This window comes from Schistocerca americana, chromosome X (genome assembly GCF_021461395.2).
Source record: "Schistocerca americana isolate TAMUIC-IGC-003095 chromosome X, iqSchAmer2.1, whole genome shotgun sequence".
Classification (NCBI taxonomy): Eukaryota; Metazoa; Arthropoda; class Insecta; order Orthoptera; family Acrididae; genus Schistocerca; species Schistocerca americana.
The window spans coordinates 766,097,966-766,122,977 of NC_060130.1; the positions used below are offsets into that span (position 1 = coordinate 766,097,966).

At 42.8% G+C, this 25,012-nt stretch overlaps 1 protein-coding gene across 1 annotated transcript in view; it reads left to right on the plus strand.

Moving 5' to 3' along the window:
* The first annotated feature begins 2,614 nt into the window (after positions 1 to 2,614).
* Positions 2,615 to 25,012, plus strand: part of LOC124555542 (haloacid dehalogenase-like hydrolase domain-containing 5) — a 129,578-nt gene continuing 107,180 nt past the window's right edge. Inside the window, exons 1-2 of the mRNA XM_047129497.1 lie at positions 2,615 to 2,876; positions 2,964 to 3,170. Of these exons, the coding sequence (XP_046985453.1) occupies positions 2,832 to 2,876; positions 2,964 to 3,170 (252 nt within the window). The 5' untranslated portion in view covers positions 2,615 to 2,831. The remainder of the gene's footprint in view (positions 2,877 to 2,963; positions 3,171 to 25,012) is intronic.

Below are 25,012 nucleotides of genomic sequence, written 5' to 3' on the forward strand. Positions count from 1 at the left end.
CAGTGCAGAGTTCATGCTATCTATTTTTGGCCACACTGCACGCAGTTACAGCGATGCCAGAGCCTCGTTTTTTAAATGGTATTTCTATTAAACAAAATGGCAGGAATAGGTTTTGCTACATAAATTTTTGTCTTGATCTGGGATGAAGAATCGCATACCAGCTGCCAAATGCGGCATTTTTCCTGTACCCTATGTAATATATGTGATATCGATTCTTTGGCAGTGGATTGTGACTGATTGGTTTCAACTGAGAGTATTGGACATGTCATAATTTATTTATTGTACAGGCGTGTATTGATGACTTCCCATTACTTGAGTTTGGTCAAGAGAAAATCTCCAATTACAACACCCTAATGGAACCAGACTTACGTGCTGTTAATTTTCTTGGGATAACAAATGGTTTAAAATTATCTTGGGATATTCATACAGAGAAAATTTTAGGTAAAATTAGCACAGGTGTAACTACACATTTGTGTTACCAGTGCTATTCTTCTGCTCACACTTGTTTATTATGTCTTGATTCACAGTCCGACATGATATATCTCCATAGGACTACCTTCAGCTATGAAAGGAATAGGCCTGTATTTAAATTACAATGGATTGCAGTTACAGAGAACTTCAAATTATGACAGTTATGTGATTGTTTTCTATGCAAAGCTTAACACACATGAAAGGGAAATATCATAGCTACCTACAGCAAGACATGTGTCGTAACTCGTAAGTATAATACCAGTAACACATGGAAAGAGCAAGAATTGAGTGCTTATGCACTATATAAGGATTTAACTGTGGCAAAGGAGATATTTTGGTTTGCAACCCACATATTAATGTAGTTGTAGTGCTGGATAAAAGTATTCCGTCTTCAGGCCACGAGTGGCCTACCGGGACCATCCGACCGCCGTGTCATCCTCAGATGAGGATGCAGATAGGAGGGGCGTGGGGTCAGCACACCGCTCTCCCAGTCGTTATGATGGTATTCTTGACCGAAGCTGCTACTATTTGGTCGAGTAGCTCCTCAACTGGCATCACGAGGCTGAGTGCACCCCGAAAAATGGCAACAGTGCATGGCGGCCTGGATGGTCACCCATCCAAGTGCCGACCACGCTAGTGTTGGATACATAACCCTTAATTCACGAGGTGTGGTCTAACAGACAGCTCGAAAATTTTGGAACTCGCTCTCCAAGGCCTGTTGTGGTGGAATGCTTTTATACTCTCCCAACCCTCCTTAAATTGCCAAGCCTCTGATGTTTCGTTGTCGGTTGCGTTATCGCCTTCTGTGTTTACTGTTGACACGAGTTGTTGATAGGTGTTGGAGTCTCCTAGACGGCGCCTCGTGAACTACATACCTGTTTTTTTTTTCAATACGGTGCTGCAGGGGGTAGCCTTTGTGGTCTAAGGCGCCTTGCCACAGTTCGTGCAGCTATCCCCGTCGGAGATCCGAATCCTCCCTCAGGCATGGGTGTGTGTGTTGTCCTTAGCCTAAGTTATTTTAAGTTGGATTAAATAAGTGTAAGCTTAGGGCCCAATGACCTTACCAGTTTTTGTCCCATAGGAACTTACCACAAATTTCAAAAAAATTTCAGATCGGTACTGTATAGCTCAAAATGTGTTGGCGCAAATGTGTCATTTTTAACTTTCCCGAGTTTGATGAAATTGTTAGTCGGTCTATGGAGGAAGGTGTCAGTGATATGGATCAAGGAATACACGAAAAAGACGACGATTTTACATTAGCCAGTTATCACAGTTCTGCTATCGAACAAAAATATCATTCAGAAGAAGAACTTCAGGAAAGTTGTGATGAGGATCTGTCTATTTCTTCAATGAAATACTTAAAGTGTCTGTTAAAACGGAATGTGTTCTGAGTGGCGATAAAAATGTAGTTCCCAGCAATGAATGTCAATTTGACAAATTTTCTTTGTATATCTAGCAGGTGGAATTTTTATGCGCAAATTTAAACCCTGGAATTTAGTTTCATTTGGATTTTTATTTGCTACAGAGCTCGAATAATTTTTCAGGATGTAAAATTCAGTACTCTAACAGTCCATTTATGAGTACTATTTAAAAGAACCACACAAAATTACGTGCTTTTGTGTGATAAATAGTAAAATGCTGCAGGCTTTGTTTAGTGCAATAAAATAAATTAGAAGCATTTAAACAACACTTAAATAATTGTTAAAATAAATGTTATATTGTATAAATTAAAAATTTGAAATGATTTTTGCCTTAAATCTCGGTTTAAACATAGGGGTTGTAGAGACCTCACCTCGTTACAGAAAAGTCATCTCACGAGTTGGTTAACATGGTTGTAATGCATATTTTATTAATGATCGTAAATTTCTTTTATGTGTGTTTCATATCAATAATAAGTCGACTTTATGATGTTGTTCAATATAAATAAGGAGTTATAGTATTTCAGATGATCGCTGACGTTGCTGCAAAAATTGTTTTTATATATTCATATGATCACTGCAACGTCATAGAAACCAAGGTTATTCTATAAGAATAAGAAGTTAGAAACGAATCCAGATGTCCTGTTGCACCTACGATTATCGATATTACAACACAATATATTTACAAAGTTCTTTGTCTCAGAAGGGTTAGTGTTTTGCTATGTTGTTTGGGTGAGTTGTCTGAGGCGGGTTGTTTATTTGAATCGTGTACACGTGTTCATTATCTTATATCTTTTGTGGTTGTGTGCTTGACAACAAAATGGTGATGCGAAAGTCTTTGCAAGGCTGCAATGGTTATCTTTGCCGTCATAATTGGTGGCTGTTACTGTTTGTTGCTGGTAGGGGAGTGTGTCAGTGAAAGATTCATATAATATTTAAAAAATGAAGTTTCTGCGAAATTTAAGCAGAGCGTTACCCGGAAGTGATGTAAGTTTGCGGTGTGTGCGATAGTTTTATAATTTTTTTTAATGTACGGAAATATCTTACGTCAGATGTTATGCCATTACTTTGCAGTCTAAAAAACCAAAATTTGGAATAATATGTGACATAGACGGTGTAATAACTAGAGGACGAAATGTGCTGCCAGCAGCGAAAGCCGCTTTCAATAAACTATGTGATGAACGAAAGAAACTAAAAGTTCCAATTGTATTTGTGACCAATGCGGGGAACTGCCTTAAAAGTACTAAGGCTGGACACCTTACGAACTGGCTGGAGTTAAATGTAAGTATTTCGCAACAAATGTAATTCAGATAATCATGCTTAAACCGAATGCAGTGTGAAAACCGAAACTAAAGTGTATTAAATTTATTTCGTATATTTTATATAAGTAAACGAACGTTGTGTCCTTGAAAACCTGTCTTTGGGTACATATGTAGGTGTTGTACATCATAATGGTGGTTTTGTGTAGATTGCCCTGTTGCGTAGCTCTAAGATTTTATCATCATTATTAATACACTTGTAATGAATTACGTTTTTGTCCCCTAAATCAACAGTCATTAGGCCTTATTGTTTTGTGGACGTAGTACAGAGAGAGATAATCGTGTCCTGTTTGCTTAGAACGGTCAAACGATATAAATAAATCGCAGCTGGACCTTTTGTTATATTTTTTATACTTGCAGTTATTCTACTTTAGTTCCTACAACAATGATATTTAGTTTTGAGGTGCGAATACAAGTAATGAAAATTATCTGTAAGATGAACAGCGGTGGAGTTTGGCAACGTTAATTCAAGTGCATAACCACAGTATCATACCTTGAACAAGTGAACTTTTGCAACTTGCAGTTTTTGCGTGATCATGTGTGTCAAAATTAACACTAGTAGTGTACACCTTTGAAGCTGTCACACCAACTGTACACCAGGGTCACATTGGCTCTCAGTTATTTGATGGAGAAATTAACCAAATATAAAATATTTTGTAACGAAATTGGTCGCTCCTATACTAAGTGCATTTTATTTCACCTCTGCCATGTACTTTCTCGGTCGATATTGGTATTAATGTATCCAAAATTCGAAACTATGTACAAACTATCCTGAAGGAATTTTTTCAATGATGAAACTTGAAAGTAATCCGGATCTAAATGCTTTATTTGTAGTTTAATTCAATGAAGATGCTGTTCATTTAATTCATTTACACAGATATTTTAAGGTGTTCTCAATTATTCCCAGATCCATTCATTAATTATTTCCACACTCTTGGAATATGGACTACAACACTAGTGGCAACTGGCCGACCTCTTCTGTTAGAGAGAGCCCTGTTACAGCAATGACAGTTCTTGTCTTGGATGGCTGTACTTTCATCACTGTCTGAAGATTCTGCAGACTGATTAGTTTTGTCATTATGACTGCTGCAGGAGCACCAGCTTCACCATCACTTTCATCAGGATGATGATTGAGTTTCTTTAATAATGCTTTCTGTATAGCATCCCCTATTAGTAAAATGTCACTTCTGCACGTCATTTTCACGTAAATGTCCTTAATATCCAGAGATAGGACAGCTACACAGGGTCACAGTGACCCTTCAGAAAATATTTGTATCAAATTAATTAAACAACAAAGTCTCAAAACATTGAATGTCTCTCCTCTACTAGGTCTCACTCAATGCTGAATTTACATTGGTGACAGCAGACTGTTTATGTGCGATGTCACATGCACGGTAACAAACAAAGTAAACTCCGTGGTCAGTCTGACCCTAGTGTACACTTCTAGGGTTAACATGAGCTAACCTTATTGTTAGTTATTAACTGCAAAGTATTTTGCTAACCATTACTGTGTGTGACCAGCACTTCTTTCCACCTGTTAGTGAGACTATGTGATTTACATTTGGAGAGAAACCCTAATGTCCAAAGGCTGTGTCTTATAAGTGCAACCACTTTTCTCAATTTTGTGTTGTCTTTATTCCTTGATAATTTTTACATTGTTACCTCCAGTAGGCTTGCGTCTTTCATTTTCTATCTTATCCTACCATTGATTTTATTTACAATTTCCTTTCATCCAGTATATTCCATAAATACTTGTATTAAAACAAATTTCCAAAAGATTTTGTTTAAATTTTTATTGAATGGTTATGAAGTTCAATAATTGATTTCTTTCAAAACATTGTCATTGAATTTTGCTTCTGTGCATCTGGTTCAAGTTAGCATTGTCCAAAGCCACATTTCTGTTGTTTCCAAGTACTTTTTTGGCATTCAGTGGCTTTCAGGTATGTGCAAGAGCCCATTGCAGATGAACATCTTGACAAATTATATTTTATTAAATGACTTGTTTGCTAATTGCTATCTTTCTTAAATAAAGTGCCTTCTGATCTGTGTTTCTGTTTTTGATTTAATTGCAGCAAATGTTATCTTCTGTAATTAATGTGGTTATTAACAAAATTTGTTATCTCTTTGTATTTTACTTCATTCAGTTTTGATACTGAGTAACTTTGTCATCTCTGATTTGCCTACTATCTTTTTTACTATTTTAAGTTCAAACTTTTTCAAATTTGTTAAATATTTAGGATGTCTATTGTAATCATTCTCTTCACTGGTAGTATCAGTAGTGACAGCAATATTATTTGCAAATCTTATGTGGAGAGTGGGAATTCTGTTTCACCTTGGTTCCAGGTATATTTGGCTCAAAGATCTTCTTAATTAAAGCTTATTCTAGAACCAAATGTTTAGGGTTCCATCCCCAGTCAGATCTAAGATTTTGATCTGTCACTTATTACTTCTTTCACTTCTGGAAATGGATGTTAATGTGAAAAATGTCAAATTGTGACCTATAATCAGATGTGTAATCAAGTTTGAAAGTCAGAGGAAGGTGATGGCAGGCTAAATTGCACTTACAGTGACAGCAGCTCTTGCATTGTGTAGGGATGTTGGTAATTTGTTGTTGGTGGTCATAGGAATTCAGCTAATAGTATATGGTAGCCAGTGGGAATCACCGAATCTAATGATTTCTCCCGGGAGAAGATAATTTATGAATTGATTACATAAAATGTCTGACAGGTAGCAAAGCAAGTTTTAAGTGTAATTTTCTAATTTAAAATCATTTCTCTTGTGCGACCTTTTCTATTCCATTAATCATGTATGCAGCACAGGTGGTCAGTCCGCTTGAGTAGTAGTCTCAGAATTGTAGTAACAGGCTATTAGTCTGCTGTAAAACTTTCATCATGATCAACAGAGCAGAGGGAACATTTCAAAAGAGCTTCTCTTTCTATATTCACAAGGAGTTGGGAGTTATTACTGGGTCCTTAAAAAAGTCTTAAACGACTTCACAATGGAGCACTTATAGCTGAAACTGCCACGTTGCACCAGGTAGGTAAGCTTCTAGGATGCAAGGCCTTAGGCAACTACCCTTTTGTGGCTGAACAACATGACACCCTTAACTTCAGTAAAGGTTTAGTTACCTGCTCCAATATAATGGAGATGGACACTGAGGAATTATGTGAAGAATGGAAAAACATGGATGTCACAGAAGAGCAGAACTACATAAGGAGAGTCAACATCACATTTTAGTCTTCAACACTCCAGAATTAAATGAACATGTTCTTGCAGGCTATGTCTGTATTAAGGTTTGACCATTTGTTCCCAGCCCAATACAGTGCTTTGAATGCAAAAGATTTGGTCATACTACCATGGCATGTAATGAGAAGGATATGTCGGAATGGCTACTGGTCATGAAAAGGTATTGAAAATGAACAGATGGTCATGAGAGTAATGAAAAAGTAACATGACTCCTCAGCAGCTGACATAGTGAAGAGAGATTATTTTAAATTTGGGGAATATTCTGTAAAACAGCTGAAACAGTTCAACCCTAAGGAGGACAAACAATCACTTTCTGAGGAATTTGCAAAGTGCAAACCTTGTCTTCATTAAGTTCATACAGAAGCTGTTATGCATGTTTCATGGAAATGCTACAGTTGAGAGGCTTCTCTATTAACAAACAGTTGTTACTGTTAAATTTAACATTTGACTTCAATTTTATACTTTTATAATTGTTCTTTTAAGGAAAATTGTAAGTTTTGACTACATTATTATGTTAAAACTATTTTTATTTTAACTGATGTAATGAGAAGTGTATCTGAAAATAATCATGACCCATCCTAGGTGAGAGTTGAATGTTTCTATAGCATTTGATGAATGATATATGGTAGTGCAAGTCATATATAGTTAAATTATTCATATTGATATACGGTTTAAGTGATAAAAGAATTATTACATTCAGCCCTCAACTGGATTTTGGGCTCATTAAAAAAATGTTTTTGTTATTTTATTTTCGAGAAGTCTTGCATTTAACTAAAGAGGTTATGGAAAAGGACTGAAAAGGTCATGGAAAATTGATAGAAATCTTGCCTGTATGGAAATTCTGAAGGTCCAGCTCATGAATCGGGCAACTTCTGAGCACTTCCTCTGAAATTTATAAACTGCTCCAGGATAAAGCAGTATGGAGCAGTAAGTGTGGTGTTTATAACCAGGAAAGTAATAACCTGCCCAAGGGAAAGGGGGGCAGGGTGGAAGCTGCACGTGACCCTGAAACCATTTGAAAGCTTTCAGCGAAGGACTTGGAACGTCATCTTCATACCACTGCACACATCAGAGACTCACTAAGCCATGCCCTCTACCCACACAATCAGTGCTGCCTGTGAGGAAAAATGCAAAATAAAAAGCCATCCAAAATCAAAGAAAGTGGCAGCTAAACCATCATATCAGTGAGCAGTCACCCTTTCCAATGGTGATTTCACTATCAAGGGTATTGATATCTGTATAGGGGAACCAGAGACCCAGACACCATCTAATGCACCCCTCTGATCTCTCAGGTAAAGCATCACCGCTGTGGGAGAAGAGCAAAGACAACCATCGCTAATCACTGGCTCCCACAGGGACTTCTGTATTGCAGTGGAGGTTAAATGGATACCAGCTGCATTTGGAAGAATTGTAACTCTTGGTCCAGGAGAGACCATTCTGGATCTGCGTACAAGAAACTCAATTTAGTCACAAACTCACCTGCTAGGGGCTACCGGCCCTACGGGAATGTCGATCGTACTAGGAAGGCAGTGGTAAGGGTGGGATGCCTGTTTTCATTGATGACAGATGTCACTCTTCTGCTGTTCCTCTTACCTCAGACAAGTAGTTGCAGTTGAAGTTTTCACACCAGCTAAAATCACTGTGTGTTCTTTATATCTTCCACACTGTGATCTATTGGCTGTGCAGGTACACTGACAGAACTCTTCTGGGTATTCCCTCAACCATTCCTCCTCGTGGAGGCTTCAGTGCAAACGATGTGCTTTGGGCTTGACTACCACTTGCTCCAGGGCTCAAAGTATCGAGTACCTTGTCCATTCAAAGAATATCAGCCCTTTGAACTGTAAGTCAGATGCTACACTTTTCCACAGCTACAGGGTTATCTTCAGCCATTGACCTTTGCTTTTGCTCCCCAACTATTACAGACTCAGTTTAGTGGGAAATGGCCACAGATTTGCACTCCAGTGACCACTTTCTGGCATGGATTCTTCTGCTGACGTGGGTGATGGTGGACAGGAGACTGCAAACGTGAATGGTTCAAATGGTTAATTTGCTGCAGTACAGTCAGCAAGCCATTTTGAAACAAAAGGATTGTGCCTAGGGGATGATGGACCATATCACATGTGAGATCCAATGCGCTGCCACAGATTCTATTCCTCTGTCTAGTGATCATGTTGAATGACAGCCTGTCCCTTGGGGGGATGACGAGTGTTGCTCGGTATAATCAGAACCAGGTGCACAGTTTTGTGTAAAATCAAATGCCATCCAACTACAGAAAACCTTTGGGCCTTCAGTTCTGCGAGAGCACAAGCAAGGTGCATGATAAAAGAATGGAACAGGAACTCATGGAAGGAATTTATAACATCTGTCAATCAGACAACTTCCATTACACAAGTTTAGGAATCAATAAGGAGGATTTCAGGCATAGTCGCTGAAACTTCCCTCGCAGCCGTGTTGAGAAATGGTTTATCGATGGGTGCACTTAGAGACATTACTCAGGTTTTTTGCCGAACACTTTGTTACCATTATGGTGTCATTCAGACAAACTCCTGAGTTCCAGACATTCTTTAGAATTGTAGAGATGAGAAGGCTTTGCTCCTCATACAAAGAGGGGATTCACAATCTTCCGTTCTCCATGTGGCAAATGGAGTTTGTTCTATCCACAACCAGAGGCACTGCTCCACTGCTGGGTCAGACTCATTATGCCATGCTCTGTTATCTTTGTCCTGGACTCAAAGGCAAGTTCCTATCTTGTTTCAGACAGATCTGCTGTGGTGGACAGTACACTGCAATATTAATTCTCTTCTGGAAACCAGTCAAGGATCATATCAACCCTAGCAGTTACTAAAGTGTAGCCTTACGAGTAGTATGGATAAGTCCCTAGAGTGAGTGGTCACCCTGTGCATCATCTAGATTCTGGTTCCTTATGTCACCTGTGCTATTCCCAGTGCAGTCTCAGGTGCAGTCTTTCTGTCCATGACAACTTAATTCTACTGGAGACGATAGTACAGGAGTTGTGTCTTATGCCGAAACTATTTAGTCGGTGTATATTTGACCTTGAAAAGGTGTATGACACCACTTGGAGGTACAACATCCTTCTCAAACGTCATGAATAGGGACTGTCTAGATGTCAGCTGCTTCTTATTCAGTCCTTCCTCAAGGGCGGGTCTTTTCACTATTGCTTTGGTGATACCTTGTGTGTCCTCTTTCCTTGGGAGAATGGGGTTCCTCAAGACATAATCAGTGTCGTATTGTTTGCAATCACTACCAGTGATGTGTCCTCTGCAGTCAGAAGGCATGTGAAGAGTTCTTTGTTTGTGGATGACTTCGTGATCTTCTGCTGTTCCTCCGATCATACAGTGACAATGACCATCAGGAGGCTGGAAACTTGAACCACTAAAACTGGCTCTGAGCACTATGGGACTTAACATCTATGGTCATCAGTCCCCTGGAACTTAGAACTACTTAAACCTAATTAACCTAAGGACAGCACACAACACCCAGTTATCACGAGGCAGAGAAAATCCCCGACCCCGCCGGGAATCGAACCCGGGCGTGGGAAGCGAGAACGCTAACGCACGACCACGAGCTGCGGGCACTCAAACTGGTTTTAGGTTCACACTAGAAAAGGCTATTTGTCAGTTTTAATCATGCTTATTGAGATTTTAACCACCTGAACTCATGATAGGGGAAAGTATTTTAAATTTTAAGGACAATGTGCACCTATTGGGTCTGACATTGGACATGTATGTACCTGAAAGGCCTGCAGATGAAGAACATCAAGTCATTGAATATTCTGAAATGCATCAGTAAAACCACTCCTGGTGTGGTGGCACTACCTTGTGGCACGGCAGGCCCAAGAAATCTTAGCGTTACCTCAGTCATTGGCGTTTATTGTGGCAGTCCATTTCAACTTTGAGCGGCTGCTCAGGAATTGACTTTGTGCGCACAAGCCATTTTGAATCCGTTCTACCCACTTCTTCACATATCTGGATACAGCAGGCCTCTGAATATGCAGTTACAAATGGAACAAATGGCTGCTTTGGTGTACTCAGATGCCCAAAGTGATTTGAAGCCTGACACAGTCCAAGATAACGTGTACTCCAGATTACTGTTTTACAAATATGTTTTCTTAGATTTTGAATACATAACACAGTTTTATTGTTGTGTATATTTACGGATTCCAACAAGGGAGTGCACTCAGTTGCTAAGTTGTTCAACTGTTTTCCTGATAGGGTTCTCCAAGTATATGTTCTTGAATAATTTATAAATTATGATAAGGAGCTATGCAGTAATATGACGGATGGTACTGGAGTGGATTTGGTGGCATCACGGTACAAAGTTTCTCATTTGTTCTGACTTGTTGAGTGTGCTAAAAGTGGTCCACCGCATGAGCCAGTAAACCAGTTGATTCATGTCCTTTGCGACACCCTACAACAGATCCAACCCAGAGACAAGAAGGTAGTCTTTTGCCAGGTATCTGTGCACATTGGGATACAGAGAAATAGCACGGCCCACAAAACAACCAAAGAAATATGTAGAGATGGTGTTGTATGTCAGTGTGCCATTTCTGTGCATGCTGACATCTCATTGTCTGATAGAAGAAAAATGCATCTATGGGAAAGCAAATGGTTGGAAGTGATGAGTGACAAACTGTGCTGACTCAAATTGACCATGCAGGTATGGTGTACTTCATTGTCCATCAACACATGGATATTTCCTCTGGCTAGAAGATCCCCAACACTCTGTGAAGTTTTTGGTGTGACACTTTCAATTTAGCATGTTTTGGCTATGTGTGTTTTATATATTGACATAGGGACAACCATCAATTAGGCTGAAGATCTGCCCACCATCCTCGCCGATGCCAAGACCAGCGTAACAAAAGTTTTGAAATGTGCTGGGGAGGAGAGGTCACTGTCCTGTGACTGGATACATAGCCTAGGCAGTTTACCATTTTTATTATTTGATTTTCAGTGTCATAGCTGAGTATATCAAGATGGCAGAATTTTATAATTGATAGGGGCCTTTAACACATTTAAGCAACTCCTCTTGTGGGACAGCTTTTGTGTCGACCCCCTCTCCTCCACCCATGACAGTGGCATGCTGGCACTTCATAAGGGTGCTGATGATGGGTATGATGTTGAGCACCCCACAAACATCATGATTATCATCAGGTTAAGTCCATTTTAGAATGTCCATATAGTGGGATTGAATAGCAGGCAATGACCACAATACAGGTGGGCGCTGATGATAGCCTGTGGTAACATCTTATCCACTTTGATAGGGGCACCGCTTGCACTGGCGTAGAGGGGTGTGTCCATAGGGCTTCTATTGGTTTGTGGCTGTGACTGATGTGTGGCTGGCGCTGGTGGCAGTACTTTTAATGTCTGGTACCAAGTTTGGAACTATGACCTGTGCGACGGGGCAGTAAAAATAAAGAATGTGCATATACAAAATGTTGGTCAAAAAATGTTATTGCAAATTTTGGCTCTCACGTAAGTCTCAGGGGATGATTTCCACACTTGGTGCATTAGTACACTTCCACACCTGCACATTTGTTATAGTTTTTGAATTAATTATTCACTCAGACATAAGTACAGTTTGTGCTAGGGAACAAGAATTAGGCGATTATTATACTAAAAATCAGTTTTTCATGTCACTGTTCAATCACTATTTGTCAGCGTTGTCCTTTTCTTTCACACAATGAAATTAGCACTGGTGAGATGGTTTACAGTTTTACTTTAATAATAATTTGACTCTGAGCCCCCAATAGCAGTAATGTTGGCTGCTATAATCAAAAGTTATTCAATCAATTTGAACGGAACCACAAGTCCCACTGTCCTCTTTGTTCTAACAGTTTTGGCGCGAAATCACAGTTTGCCACATGTTCACTTACGACGATGTATACCTCGTAAATCGCACTCGCACAAATACTCGTAGCACTTCCAGTTCACCAAATTCTATACTTGAACTATTAAACAATACTCTTTGTCGAAATAAATCTGTGTGAAAAAGAATTCTCAAATGACCACATTTGCCACCCTCAAGTAGGGCTTGCTCGCCAACCACCCTCCGAAACGACTGACCCCTGGTCAGCCACGTTAAAGGTGGGAGCCCCTCCACGCTTGCACAAGCATGGTGACCAACTCAAAAGGTCTACTGTCACCTCTGCATTGTTAGGAATTAGAATCGAGGACATCGCAGGAGTGAGGAACTGCGATGTTGTCCGTACATCTGGGTAAGGTTACCCATTAATATGGGTGATAGAAGTGGTCGAAAAAGCTTGACAGAATCAAGATTGTAAGAAGAGCGGTTTTTAAGGGCAGAGGGGAAAAAAGTGCCAAGGCAAGTGCCAAGGCGAAAAAAAAACCTCTGCGACAGTGTCAGGTTGGGTAGTAAGGGCAGTAGCGGTTTCTTGCTATCTGCGACAGATCGTGCAAGGTAAGGTTATGTTAGGGTTGGGTATCATGCATCAGTACCATAGGAGCAATACCAGATTCTCATAGAATGATCAGTCCTGTCAAGGAGGTGAGCGCTGCTGCTGCTGGCGCCGATGGCGTCTCCTGAGCCAGTTGCAGCTACTCCTCCTCCTATCTTGCTGCGTGTTCCGGTAGCTGCAGCTGTGCTTGTACGGATTCTCCTGGACCTGCTGCAGTGGCTTCTTCCCTGCAACAAGGAAATTAGTGCGGCAACACGTGCGTTGCCATTACGCCCTCTGCTGCGCTGTGTTGTCAGTGATTTGGCAAAGCTTCATCAGGCTGGTTGCTGAACAGTGGCAGCCTGCCGCCATTTGGCCTCATCCTCCTCTACTGCCTGGCGCAGCTCTGCCGCATCTGAGCCTTGAGGAGTTCCGCTTGTTCCGTGAGCTGCACTGGTTGAGCTTCGGAGACGTGCATGCCGCTTTCTCGCGCAGTCGCGATAAGGGCTGCCTCTTTGGCTCCTTGCCCCCTTGTGGGGTCCGTCCCCACGGCAGTCGGCGTCGCCTCCGATGCTGCCGTGGCGGCGGTTGTCTTCTTTGTACCCCTCACCTGCGGTGCTATTGGGGCAGCCGCTGGGACAGGCACGCGAACGTCCTGCGAGGTCACAGGAGTGTTCACAGGTTTGGCAGCACAGAGGCCTTGGGCGAAGACTGCACGCAATTGCCTCAAGGCCTCTTCTTTCTCTGCCGCCATGATGACTTTAAGGGCTGCTGTGGCCTCCTTCATGGCGGTGCCGAGTTCGAGGCCACAGTTCTTCTCGGGAGCATGAGCTGCATCCCAACTGCCCATTTCCGAGCAGTCCTCCCTGCCCCTGGCAGGTGGAGCTGCTACTGCGTCGTCCCTCAGCTGCGCCGGGCTGGTCTGCGCCCTACATTGTTTCCGACATTGTCTTCTCTTCTTCTGCTGCGTTGGTGCAGCCGCGAACGCCTTGATGCCTTTGGCCTAATTGCGGCTTGAGAAAGCCGGGCAACCGCGCCACCTGGCGACGTGCAGGCTGCCACACCGGATGCAAGTCGGTAGAACGTTACTGCCACAGTCGCAGGCACGGCTGTCGTGGTCGCCTGAGCACTTAATGCACTGGGCCGCGTTGCGGCAATACTTCACGACAACTGATCGAGGTGGCGCAGTGGTTAGCACACTGGACTCGCATTCGGGAGGACGACGGTTCAATCCCGTCTCGGGCCATCCTGATTTAGGTTTTCCGTGATTTCCCTAAATCGCTTCAGGCAAATGCCGGGATGGTACCTTTGAAAGGGCACGGCCGATTTCCTTCCCCATCCTTCCCTCACCCCAGCTTGCGCTCCGTCTCTAATGACCTCGTTGTTGACAGGACGTTAAACACTAATATCCTCCTCCTCCTCCTTCACGACATGGCCCTCGCCCTAGCACCTGAAGTACTGGGGCTGGGGGTCCATGGCGGTCAGGAGAGCTTCTGTCGTAACCGGGAAGCCCAGTAACTTCCACAAGTCGAAGATGTCGCTCCCGCCGTCGGCCATTTGCACGGTCAAGGCAAAGAGCGGTGCCCTCTTCTTGTTGGTCCGGTTGTACGACCTTGCGGTTGCATTACAAAACCCGGCTCGCAGCAGCCCTTCCCGGACCGCAGCCTCGTCACAGCACCGAGGTACCCCCCTGAGGAGTGCCTTGGTCATCTTCATCCTTCCTATGGAAGGTGCCTTCTCACGCGCCAGCGGCACGTCGACAATTTGGTCAGCCACTGCGACCTCGATCGCCCTGTGGTCAGCCACGTTTGCAGCTCGAATGCAGATCAGAGAGTCTGCATCGACAGACTCATAGACCACCTCGTTCTTAGCGCAATTCGTCATAGTGTCAAACAGCACTGTCCACCCGCCTTTTTTCACTTGACATACAAAGGGGGACAGGCCGCGACTTGTCTTCTCGGGAATTCCTTGCTTGGTCGGCAGACTCAGTGAGTTGCACAACCGAAGGACCCTTCGTAGCGGCAGGTTTCCTCTGCGTGTACTTCTTTCCCATGCTGCGGGGCGCAGAACACGACAATCTGCAGGCGTTGTGAAAACAACACACGACAATTTGCTTCCCGCGGCACCCACAGCACAGAAATCTCTTCACGAGCTCTCAACGGCCGAGTAAGCGTAGTGCGCAACACAGCTTGCTTATATAGGCTCAGACATCAAACCCCCCCCCCCCCCCCCCCCCCCGCCCCCCGTTATGCAAGTACCACTCTCACCAGTTAAGGTTACAAATTTTGATACATCATCCCTCGACAGAAATAAGTACACCATTGGAACCTCGCTAAAAAGTACATCTTATTTACTATATTACATTAATTTCTAGGATTATTCTATTGCCCATAAATCAAGTTTTAGGTTTTGCAAAATTTCACCACTTAGCGCAAATTTGTTTGTTGACATCTGTGCTGCAAAGTTTTAACATAGAACTGCACATAGCACCATTTTTAGACGTGATATATAGTGATCTACACACTGCGCTGCTCAAAATCTTCATATCTATAATAATTAATTAATTATGTGTGATAAATGTTAATAATAATTTGCAAACAATGAAAACTCTTACAAGTTAAGTGTATACTATAACTTAACTAGTTTAGAATATGTGTGATGCCACCCAAAATATTATATAGTGCCGTTCTTTACGTCATGAATTTTCTATTGAATTTTATAAACAATTTTCCCTCAAACTTTGTTTATTGCTCTTTGCGGGTTTAATTATTTATGAATCTTATTATATGACTATGGCACTCAGTCCACTATGACGAAACGTTTTTAACGAGTGCTCGCTCATCCCTGTAAGTTGTTATTTACTATTTTTATTAATCTTTCAGTATTGGTGATATTAACCGATTTTGAGGTTACTATAACTCTTGCATCTCGTGACTTGAAATAAATATCGATCTTTCAGAAGGTGTATATTGCTGACCACAATCCACTGCCGCATTGCTCTTCACCGTAAGTTACATAGTTTTTGCGTAATGTGTGAAAAACCAAACAATGCCCCAAGCTGCAGGCCACGTGGTTGCCGAGCCGCGGGCGCGGCACATGCTTCCACGAATCGCACACTGTGTAGCGCGCTCGCTCTCCACAAAGCAATCCTTGCATACTAGAAACATCAATCTTGTAACGGGGGTTTGTACCATCACACCTGACATGCCTGGCATGCTGTCTGTGACAAACAACACATGCCTCCTCCTCCTCCTGCTCCCCCCCCCCCCCCCTGCCCCCCCCCCCCCCCCAATCCTCCTCACTGTCATTGCGTACTGGCGTTGCTGGTAACAACGGCTGGGAAGGCTGGGAAGTGGTATGGATGCACGTGTCACTAAGGAGGCAGTAGCTAATGGCAAGTTCCTGCCTGCATCCAGACATTTATTTTGCAAGTGAATGAGAACACTGACCGAGAAACCTGTCATAGGGTGCACACCATACCCAGGGACGGAGTATCTTCTGGCACTGGCAATGACGCAGTGGTGACTGGTGGGTCATCGGAGGCATGCAGAAAGGCAGCAGTTCAGATAGGACCAGATCTCCACAGGAGGGGCTGCTGACTGCGGTGACTACGGCAGTGGCACTTCAACATCCATGGGCTCCCTGCAAGCACTGGCAGCACAAGACCCTAGGGAGATGAAGGCAGTTATGCTGCAAGATTATGTGGGATGCTGTCTCTGAAACTGAGAAAGCTGCAGCAGGATCACATAGCCAACAGAAGTGGAGCTGATTCTGAAGCTCTGTGCAGCCCAGACAAACACTGTGCAAGATAAAGGGGGAAGGGGCAAGACTTGAATGATAATGCTCGATTCACAGTGTTTGTTTCTGCTGAAGACTGGTAAAAATATATGATCAGTGACATTAAATTTGGTATGCTGTGGAAGAGGGGCTGACTTCTGTGGCGGATGTAGTGGTGTTCTGCGTCAGTGTGCACGCAACAGTTTTGAAGGCGACTTGCTGCTGCGTGACTGGTAACAGTATGAGGACAGGAAAGTCATTAAAGTTTGCTCTGGTGTGTTGGAGCCACATGACTTGTCCATTTGCTGCTGAAATGTAATCACAAAGTGTTCTGCTTCACCGTTAGATTGCAGATGGAATAGTGCGCTTGTCGCATATTGAATGCCATTGCTTGAGTCTGCCGATGTAAACTGTGGTCCATTATCTGAGACTATGACCTTCATTACAGAAAACTGATGTGAAAGTTTTGATAGTACTTGCTGTTGGGGTCAGATGCATTGGTACAACAAATGGAAATTGCTATAAACATGTACAACAATTTGCCAATCGCTGTTCCTAAATAGACCCACAGAATCATCGTGTAATCTCTGCCAAGGGGTGCTGGGCCATTCAGAGAACCTTTGAGGTTGAGCAGCCTAGTGCCTCTGCACAAGCATGACAGTGAAAGGTGAACTGTTCAATCTGTGAGCCCATCCCTGCCCTGCAAGCTGGCTTGCTGCTTTGTACGAACTATGCCCCAATGGCCTTGATGCAAAAGACGAGGAACTTCCCTATATAAAGAGCATGGAACTATCACACGTGATTGATCACTATCTGCATGAAACAGAGTGATATCCTATTGTTGAGCCAAGATTTGCTGAAGTGCAAAGTATTGACAAACCACAGGACTGCGAACAGCTTCGATAGTGTGTGCCCAACCAGTGCGGATATACTGCAGCATAACTGTGGTTTGGGATACACTGCCATTGCCTGAGCGATCCAGTGGTGATAGATGGTGATTGCACGTCAATATGGAAACAAGAGTCTTCAAATGCAGCAACTACTGTATTGTTGCCAACTGTTAACTGAGTGAGGGTGTGTCCTTTGGAATGTCTGGCTGTTGATCTGTACATGATTTCATAGTGGTAAATTTACAAAAATCAAATACCAGCATTTGAGCTTTTGCACTGTGCATGGAGGAACTGACTGAGAAGGACTGAACAACAACATCAGTGGCTTATGATCTGTCACTAAGTGGAGCTTCCATCCATAAAGGTACTGGTGGAATTTTTTCACAGCTTAGATAATGGCAAGAGCCACCACCTCTAGCTGATAATAATTGCACTGAGCCTTGGTCAAGAGCTTGGATGCAAAAGGAATCGGTTCGACCTTATAGCCAACTCTGTGTGAGAACACTGCACCGGTCCCGTACGAGGAAGCATCGACTGCTAGCATGTCTGGCTTAGCGGGGTAAGAATGAAGCAAACAACTATCACTCAAAAATGCTCCCTTCAATCACTGATAAGCAATTTGACACTGCCAAGTTCATACAAAAAGAACATTTTTCTGGTATAGCTTGGAATTCACGTATGTTACAAGGCACTGGGAGTCACAAATTGCAGTTAATTGAGACTGGGGAGGATGGATGGCCTGAGCATTGATGAGATGGCCTAGGTATTGCACTCGATTTCAGTTTGAGAGAAAGAAGTTTGTTGCACTTGAGACCATCAGCAGAGAGAACTTGAAATAAACTTGTCAGATTAGGAAGATGTTCATCGGGACAACATCCAAAAACCACATTATCATCTAAATAGTTTGTGCACCAAGGCACTTAGCAGTCAGCCGATACAGGTATCTCTGGTAAATAGCAGATGCTGAAGCACTGTCAGAGGGCAAATGCAAAAGCTAGAATAGCCCTACATGTATATTGGTCACAAAAAAATTTTGAGCCTGTCCATTCAGCGGAATGTACAAGTAGGCATCCCGTACATCCATTGCAGAGAAGAAGCAAGCCGCTCCTAGCTTATACATCAGTTCATCAATCTGTGGTAATAGAAATGAGTTAATTGCTGTTCAGGGACCCACAATTGATTTGAAATCAGCACAAAATCTTAAGTTTCCATACAGTTTCCTGATGACTTGAAAGAGGAGATTTTCACCGACTGCCTGCTACTGGAGCAATTACACCTTTGTCCTGCCAATTCAACAATGTTTGTCTTACTTGATTTCTGATAGCCTGAGGGATGGGCCATGCCCAATAAAATCAAGGTTGCGCATTTTTCTTCATTGGTTGCTTTGCCTAGGCTATCTAGAAAAAGTTCACTGAATTCTGCACAATGTTTTGAAACACTATCTTGAGGTACAGAAGAATTAACAGAGAGTACATTGTCCTTAACATGCATTCTGAAAAGATGGAATGAATCAAAACCAAAAATGTTTTGACTGTCTTTTGAACCCAATACTGTGAAAGAAACTGTCTTTGTGACATTGGGAAAAGCAGCAGGCAGGCGGCAGACAATAAAAACGGAGGTGTCAATGGATATTGTAAGCTGAGAGAGTTGTCTGTGACTTGCACAATATAGTCTTTCCTAACAGTTGATACATGTGTTGTTCAAAATTATCACTGAGACTCCTGAAAGTAACTACAAGCCATGTTGCGATTAGCAATCTGCAAAATGACAAATAGTTTGTTTGCTTATCGGTGAATAGGAGAAGAGTTCTGAGAATTCTTCAACCTTGACGTGGCTTTGAAAGTACGACATTGGCTTTCATACACTGATATTTGGTCTAAGGAACATACTGCTTGTGGGACTTTTGCTTTTGTAAACACACTGATTGTACATTGCCTCAATGTAAACACATTGCGTCAAGACAGGGGCAGGTCTGCAGCTTGTGTGACATAATTTAACACTGCGTACTGTCTGCTTAACACACTGCTGTATTTGTGTATGGCACTGCCCTGGCTGTAATTTGGGATGATGTGTTGTCTGACCTGTTTGCTATCAACTACTACACTAGTGTGAGGAGAGTCAATGTGTATCACAGCAATGTCGTAAGAGTTGTGTGACTCAATCAATTCTAACACTTGATTTAAACTGGGACCCAGGTACTTAAGTATTGTTCCCTGATTGTAGTGTCAGACTCATTCTGGGTGATAGTGTCTCGAATCATGGTGTTACTATAATATGTGACACATTTGTCATAAACTTGCAATCTACATCTACATTTATACTCCGCAAGCCACCCAACAGTGTGTGGTGGAGGGCACTTTACGTGCCACTGTCATTTCCTCCCTTTCCTATTCCAGTCGCGTATGGTTCGCAGGAAGAATGACTGCCGGAAAGCCTCCGTGTGTGCTCGAATCTCTCTAATTTTAAATTCGTGATCTCCTCGGGAGGTATAAGTAGGGGGAAGCAATATATTCGATACCTCATCCAGAAACGCACCCTCTCGAAACCTGGACAGCAAGCTGCACCACAATGCAGAGCGCCTCTCTTGCAGAGTCTACCATTTGAGTTTGCTAAACATCTCCGTAACGCTATCACACTTACCAAATAACCCTGTGACGAAACGCGCCGCTCTTCTTTGGATTTTGTCTATCTCCTCTGTCAACCCGACCTGGTATGGATCCCACACTGATGAGCAATACTCAAGTACAGGTCGAACGAGTGTTTTATAAGACACCTCCTTTGTTGATGGACTACATTTTCTAAGGACTCTCCCAATGAATCTCAACCTGCCACCCACCTTACCAACAATTAATTTTATATCATCATTCCACTTCAAATTGTTCCATACACATAGTCCCAGATATTTCACAGAAGTAACTGCTACCAGTGTTTGTTCCGCTATCATATAATCATACAATAAAGGATCCTTCTTTCTATGTATTCACAATACATTACATTTGTCTATGTTAAGGGTCAGTTGCCACTCCCTGTACCAAGTGCTATCCGCTGCAGATCTTCCTGCATTTCGTCGCAATTTTCTAATGCTGCAACTTCTCTGTATACTACAGCATCATCCACGAACAGCCGCATGGAGCTTCCGACACTATGTCCTAGGTCATTTATATATATTGTGAAAAGCAATGGTCCCATAACACTCCCCTGTGGCACGCCAGAGGTTACTTTAACGTCTGTAGACGTCTCTCCATTGAGAACAACATACTGTGTTTTGTTTGCTAAAAACTCTTCAATCCAGCCACACACCTGGTCTGATATTCCGTAGGCTTTTACTTTGTTTATCAGGTGACAGTGCGGAACTGTATTGAACGCCTTCCATAAGTCAAGGAAAATAGCATCTACCTGGGAGCCTGTATCTAATATTTTCTGGGTCTCATGAACAAATAAAGCCAGTTGGGTCTCACACGATCGCTGTTTCCGGAATCCATGTTGATTCCTACACAGTATATTCTGGGTTTCCAGAAATGACATGATACGCGAGCAAAAAACATGTTCTAAAATTCTACAAAAGATCGATGTGAGAGATATAGGCCTATAGTTTTACGCATCTGCTTGACGACCCTTCTTGAAAACTGGAACTACCTGTGCTCTTTTCCAATCATTTGGAACCTTCTGTTCCTCTAGAGACTTGCGGTACACGGCTGTTAGAAGGGGGGCAAGTTCTTTCACGTACTCTGTGTAGAGTCGAATTGGTATCCTGTCAGGCCAGTGGACTTTCCTCTGTTGAGTGACTTCAGTTGCTTCTCTATTCCTTGGACACTTATTTCAATGTCATCCACTTTTTCGTTCGTGTGTGGATTTAGAGAAGGATCTGCAGTGCAGTCTTCCTCTGTGAAACAGTTTTGGAAAAGGGTGTTTAGTATTTCAGCTTTACGCGTGTCATCCTCTGTTTCAATACCATTATCATCCCAGAGTGTCTGGATATGCTGTTTCGATCCACTTACTGATTTAACGTAAGACTAGAACTTCCTAGGATTTTCTGTCAAGGCTGTACATAGTATTTTACTTTCGAATTCACTGAACGCTTCACGCATAGCCCTCCTTACGCTAACTTTGACATCGTTTAGCTTATGTTTGCCTGAGAGGTTTTGGCTGCGTTTAAATTTGCAGTGAAGCTCTCTTTGCTTTCGCAATAGTTTCCTAACTTTTTTGTTGAACCACGGTGGGTTTTTCCCGTCCCTCACAGTTTTACTCAGCACGTACCTGTCTAAGATGCATTTTACGATTGCATTGATTGCATAGATTCCATAAACACTCAAGATTGTCAGTGTCGGAACAGAAATTTTTGTTTTGATCTGTTAGGTAGTCTGAAATCTGTCTCCTATTACTCTTGCTAAACAGATAAACCTTCCTCCCTTTCTTTATATCCCTATTTACTTCCATATTCAGGGATGCTGCAGAGGCCTTATGATCACTGATTCCCTGTTCTGTGCTTACAGAATCGAAAAGTTCGGGTCTGTTTGTTATCAGTAGGTCCAAGATGTTATCTCCACAAGTCAGTTCTCTGTTTAATTGCTGGAGGTAATTTTCGGATAATGCACTCAGTATAATGTCACTCGATGCTCTGTCCCTACCACCCGCCTTAAACATCTGAGTGTCCCAGTCTATATCTGGTAAATTGAAATCTCCACCTAAGACTATTACATGTTGAGGAAATTTATGTGAAATTTATTGATTTTTCTCTCAGTTGTTCTGCCACTAATGCTACTGGATCGGGAGGTCGGTAAAAGGACACAATTATTAACCTAGCTTGGTTGTTGAGTATAACCTCTACCCATAATAATTCACAGGAACTACCCACTTCTATTTCACTACGGGATAAACTACTACTAACAGTGACAAACACGCCACCACCAGTTGCATGTAGTCTATCCTTTCTAAACGCTGTCTGTGCCTTTGTAAAAATTTCGGCAAAATTTATCTCTGGCTTCAACCAGTTTTTCGTACCTATAACGATTTTAGCTTCAGTGCTTTCTATCAGCGCTTGAAATTCTGGTACTTCACCAACGCAGCTTCGACAGTTTACAATTACAATACCGATTGCTGCTTGGTCCCCGCATGTCCTGACTTTGTCCTGCACACTTTGAGGCTGTTGCCCTTTCTGTACTTGCCCGAGGCCATCTATCGTAAAAATCGCCCAGTCCGTGCTACACGTCCCCTGCTACCCGTATAGCCGCCTGCTGTGTGTAGTGGACTCCTGACCTATCCAGCAGAACCCGAAACCCCACCACCCTATGGCGCAAGTCGAGGAATCTGCAGCCCACATGGTCGCAGAACCGTCTCGGCCTATGATTCAGACCCTCCACTCGGCTCTGTACCAAAGGTCCGCAGTCAGTCCTGTTGACATGCTGCAGATGGTGAGCACTGCTTTTATCCCGCTAGTGAGACTGGCAAACTTCACCAAATCAGATAGCCGCCGGAAGCCAGAGAGGATTTCCTCTGACCCATAGCGACACACATTATTAGTGCCGACATGAGCGACCACCTGCAGATGGATGCACCCTGTACCCTTCATGGCATCCAGAAGGACCCTTTTCACATCTGGAAAGACTGCCCCCCCCCCCCCCCCCCCCCCACCCGGTATGCACACGGAGTGCACATTGGTTTTCTTCCCCTCCCTTGCAGCCGTATCCCTAAGGGGCCCCATTAGTCGCCTGGCGTTGGAGCTACCAGTAAGCCCACCCTCTGCGACTGCCCGGATTTTGCAGACTGAGGGGCAACCTCTGGAACAGGACAAGCAGCCATGTCCGGCCAAAGATCAGTGTCAGCCGGAGACAGAGCCTGAAACCGAATACTACACAATGATTTGACGGATTTAACTAAACAAGTGCGCTAAGAACACTCAAATAAATTTTCAACTTGACTACAATACTTATGTGGACGCTAAATAAGCCTCTTGCTGCTGCTTGCGCACTGCTGACACACTGCTCGGTGGCAGAAGGCCTGGCCAGACCTTGTAAATCAGCTACCCAATGTTTGTAAGTTTGCTGTGGTGATCTACTCAATCTGAAAAACTTGTAACAAGCAGCCACCATGTTCTCTTGTTCATCAAAGTCTTTGTCTTCATACAGCAGTGAAGTCACCATGTTTGAGGTGGATACTGAAAAAAACTTTACATGCCAACCTGTAAACTGTGACACCTACTGCTGCCAAATATATGTGGTGTTCTGTCCATACTGTAAATGTGATGTGCAGTGTAGCGGGCATCGAGCTGAGCATGGTAGTCAAATGTGTCTTCCTGCTGTGCATCGAATGTCTGGAACTGCGGTGCATAGACAGGTGGTGCTTGTTACGGCACTACTTGGGATGCTGCAAGTGGTGCCTGTAAATTGGTGTGGAATTGCAGTAGTTGTGTAATTTCTGTTATGAGTTGTGGATTGCTGGGCCCTGCAACTGAATAGCTTGACTTAGAGACATTTCCACTGGTACATTGGCCATCATTCAACACATAATAAATGCTGAACTGAAACAATACGTTCATTGGAGCTGTAAAGAAGGTCTCGATCGATTAGAAGTAACAGACAAGAATGGCCAAAATCTCAGTCTCTGCAGGTAGAAAATGCAAACAGCAAGTTGCAGGTATGAGTGTTCTGAAACACAAGAAAGTCAATATAAATTCATTGTGGTGGGCAAGCACAGTGTTTGTTGAAGAATCTGCAAGAAGTACACGCTACCTTCAATGTCATAATGTTGCTTTTCAGCAAGGCACAATGTCCAAAAAAAAAAACAAAAAAAAAAATTGGCAAACAAAGGACCAGCCTTGGTGCCAGTGTTGTGTACTGTTGAGATGCATGGGTTCTAAAGGCAGAAATCAGAAATGAGAGACACAATAACAGTTTTGAAAAAAGTGGTTTTTAACTCAGTGAGTCACCAAATACGAATCCAGTCAGCTTCGAAATGCAGTGCAGAGAGTCCTGTACTGTAATCACTGATAGAGAGAGGCTGTGTACTAACATGTGACAGTCACGATCCAACAGGATGTGATGATAGCCTGCACAAAAAAAGTGGAGACTTTATCTGTTGAGTTATTCCATTCCATATCTATGGCAGAGTTATCTGTCGTCACACTACTAGATTATATTTTTTGTTTCATGGTAAGCTTAAACGTGAACTGTGTGTACTTGATGAACTACAATGACACCAAGATTGTCGCTCAAGACCCCTAGATATTCAGACAGTGTCATAAGAGAGTCCATCAGAATCAAGATAATGGAGAATCTCATCAACTGTGACACTGGGTACCAGCTCAGCATGGCCTGAACTTCTGAAAACTCAACGCAAAACACACAGAGATTTCACAAGAAACAGGAATGGGGACCGAGAAAACAGCCACGAGACAGAGCACCAGACACTACAAATTTGTCCTGACACTCCTCAGGTGATGACCATGACCCTAGAGGACATGGAAGTCGGCCACGGACG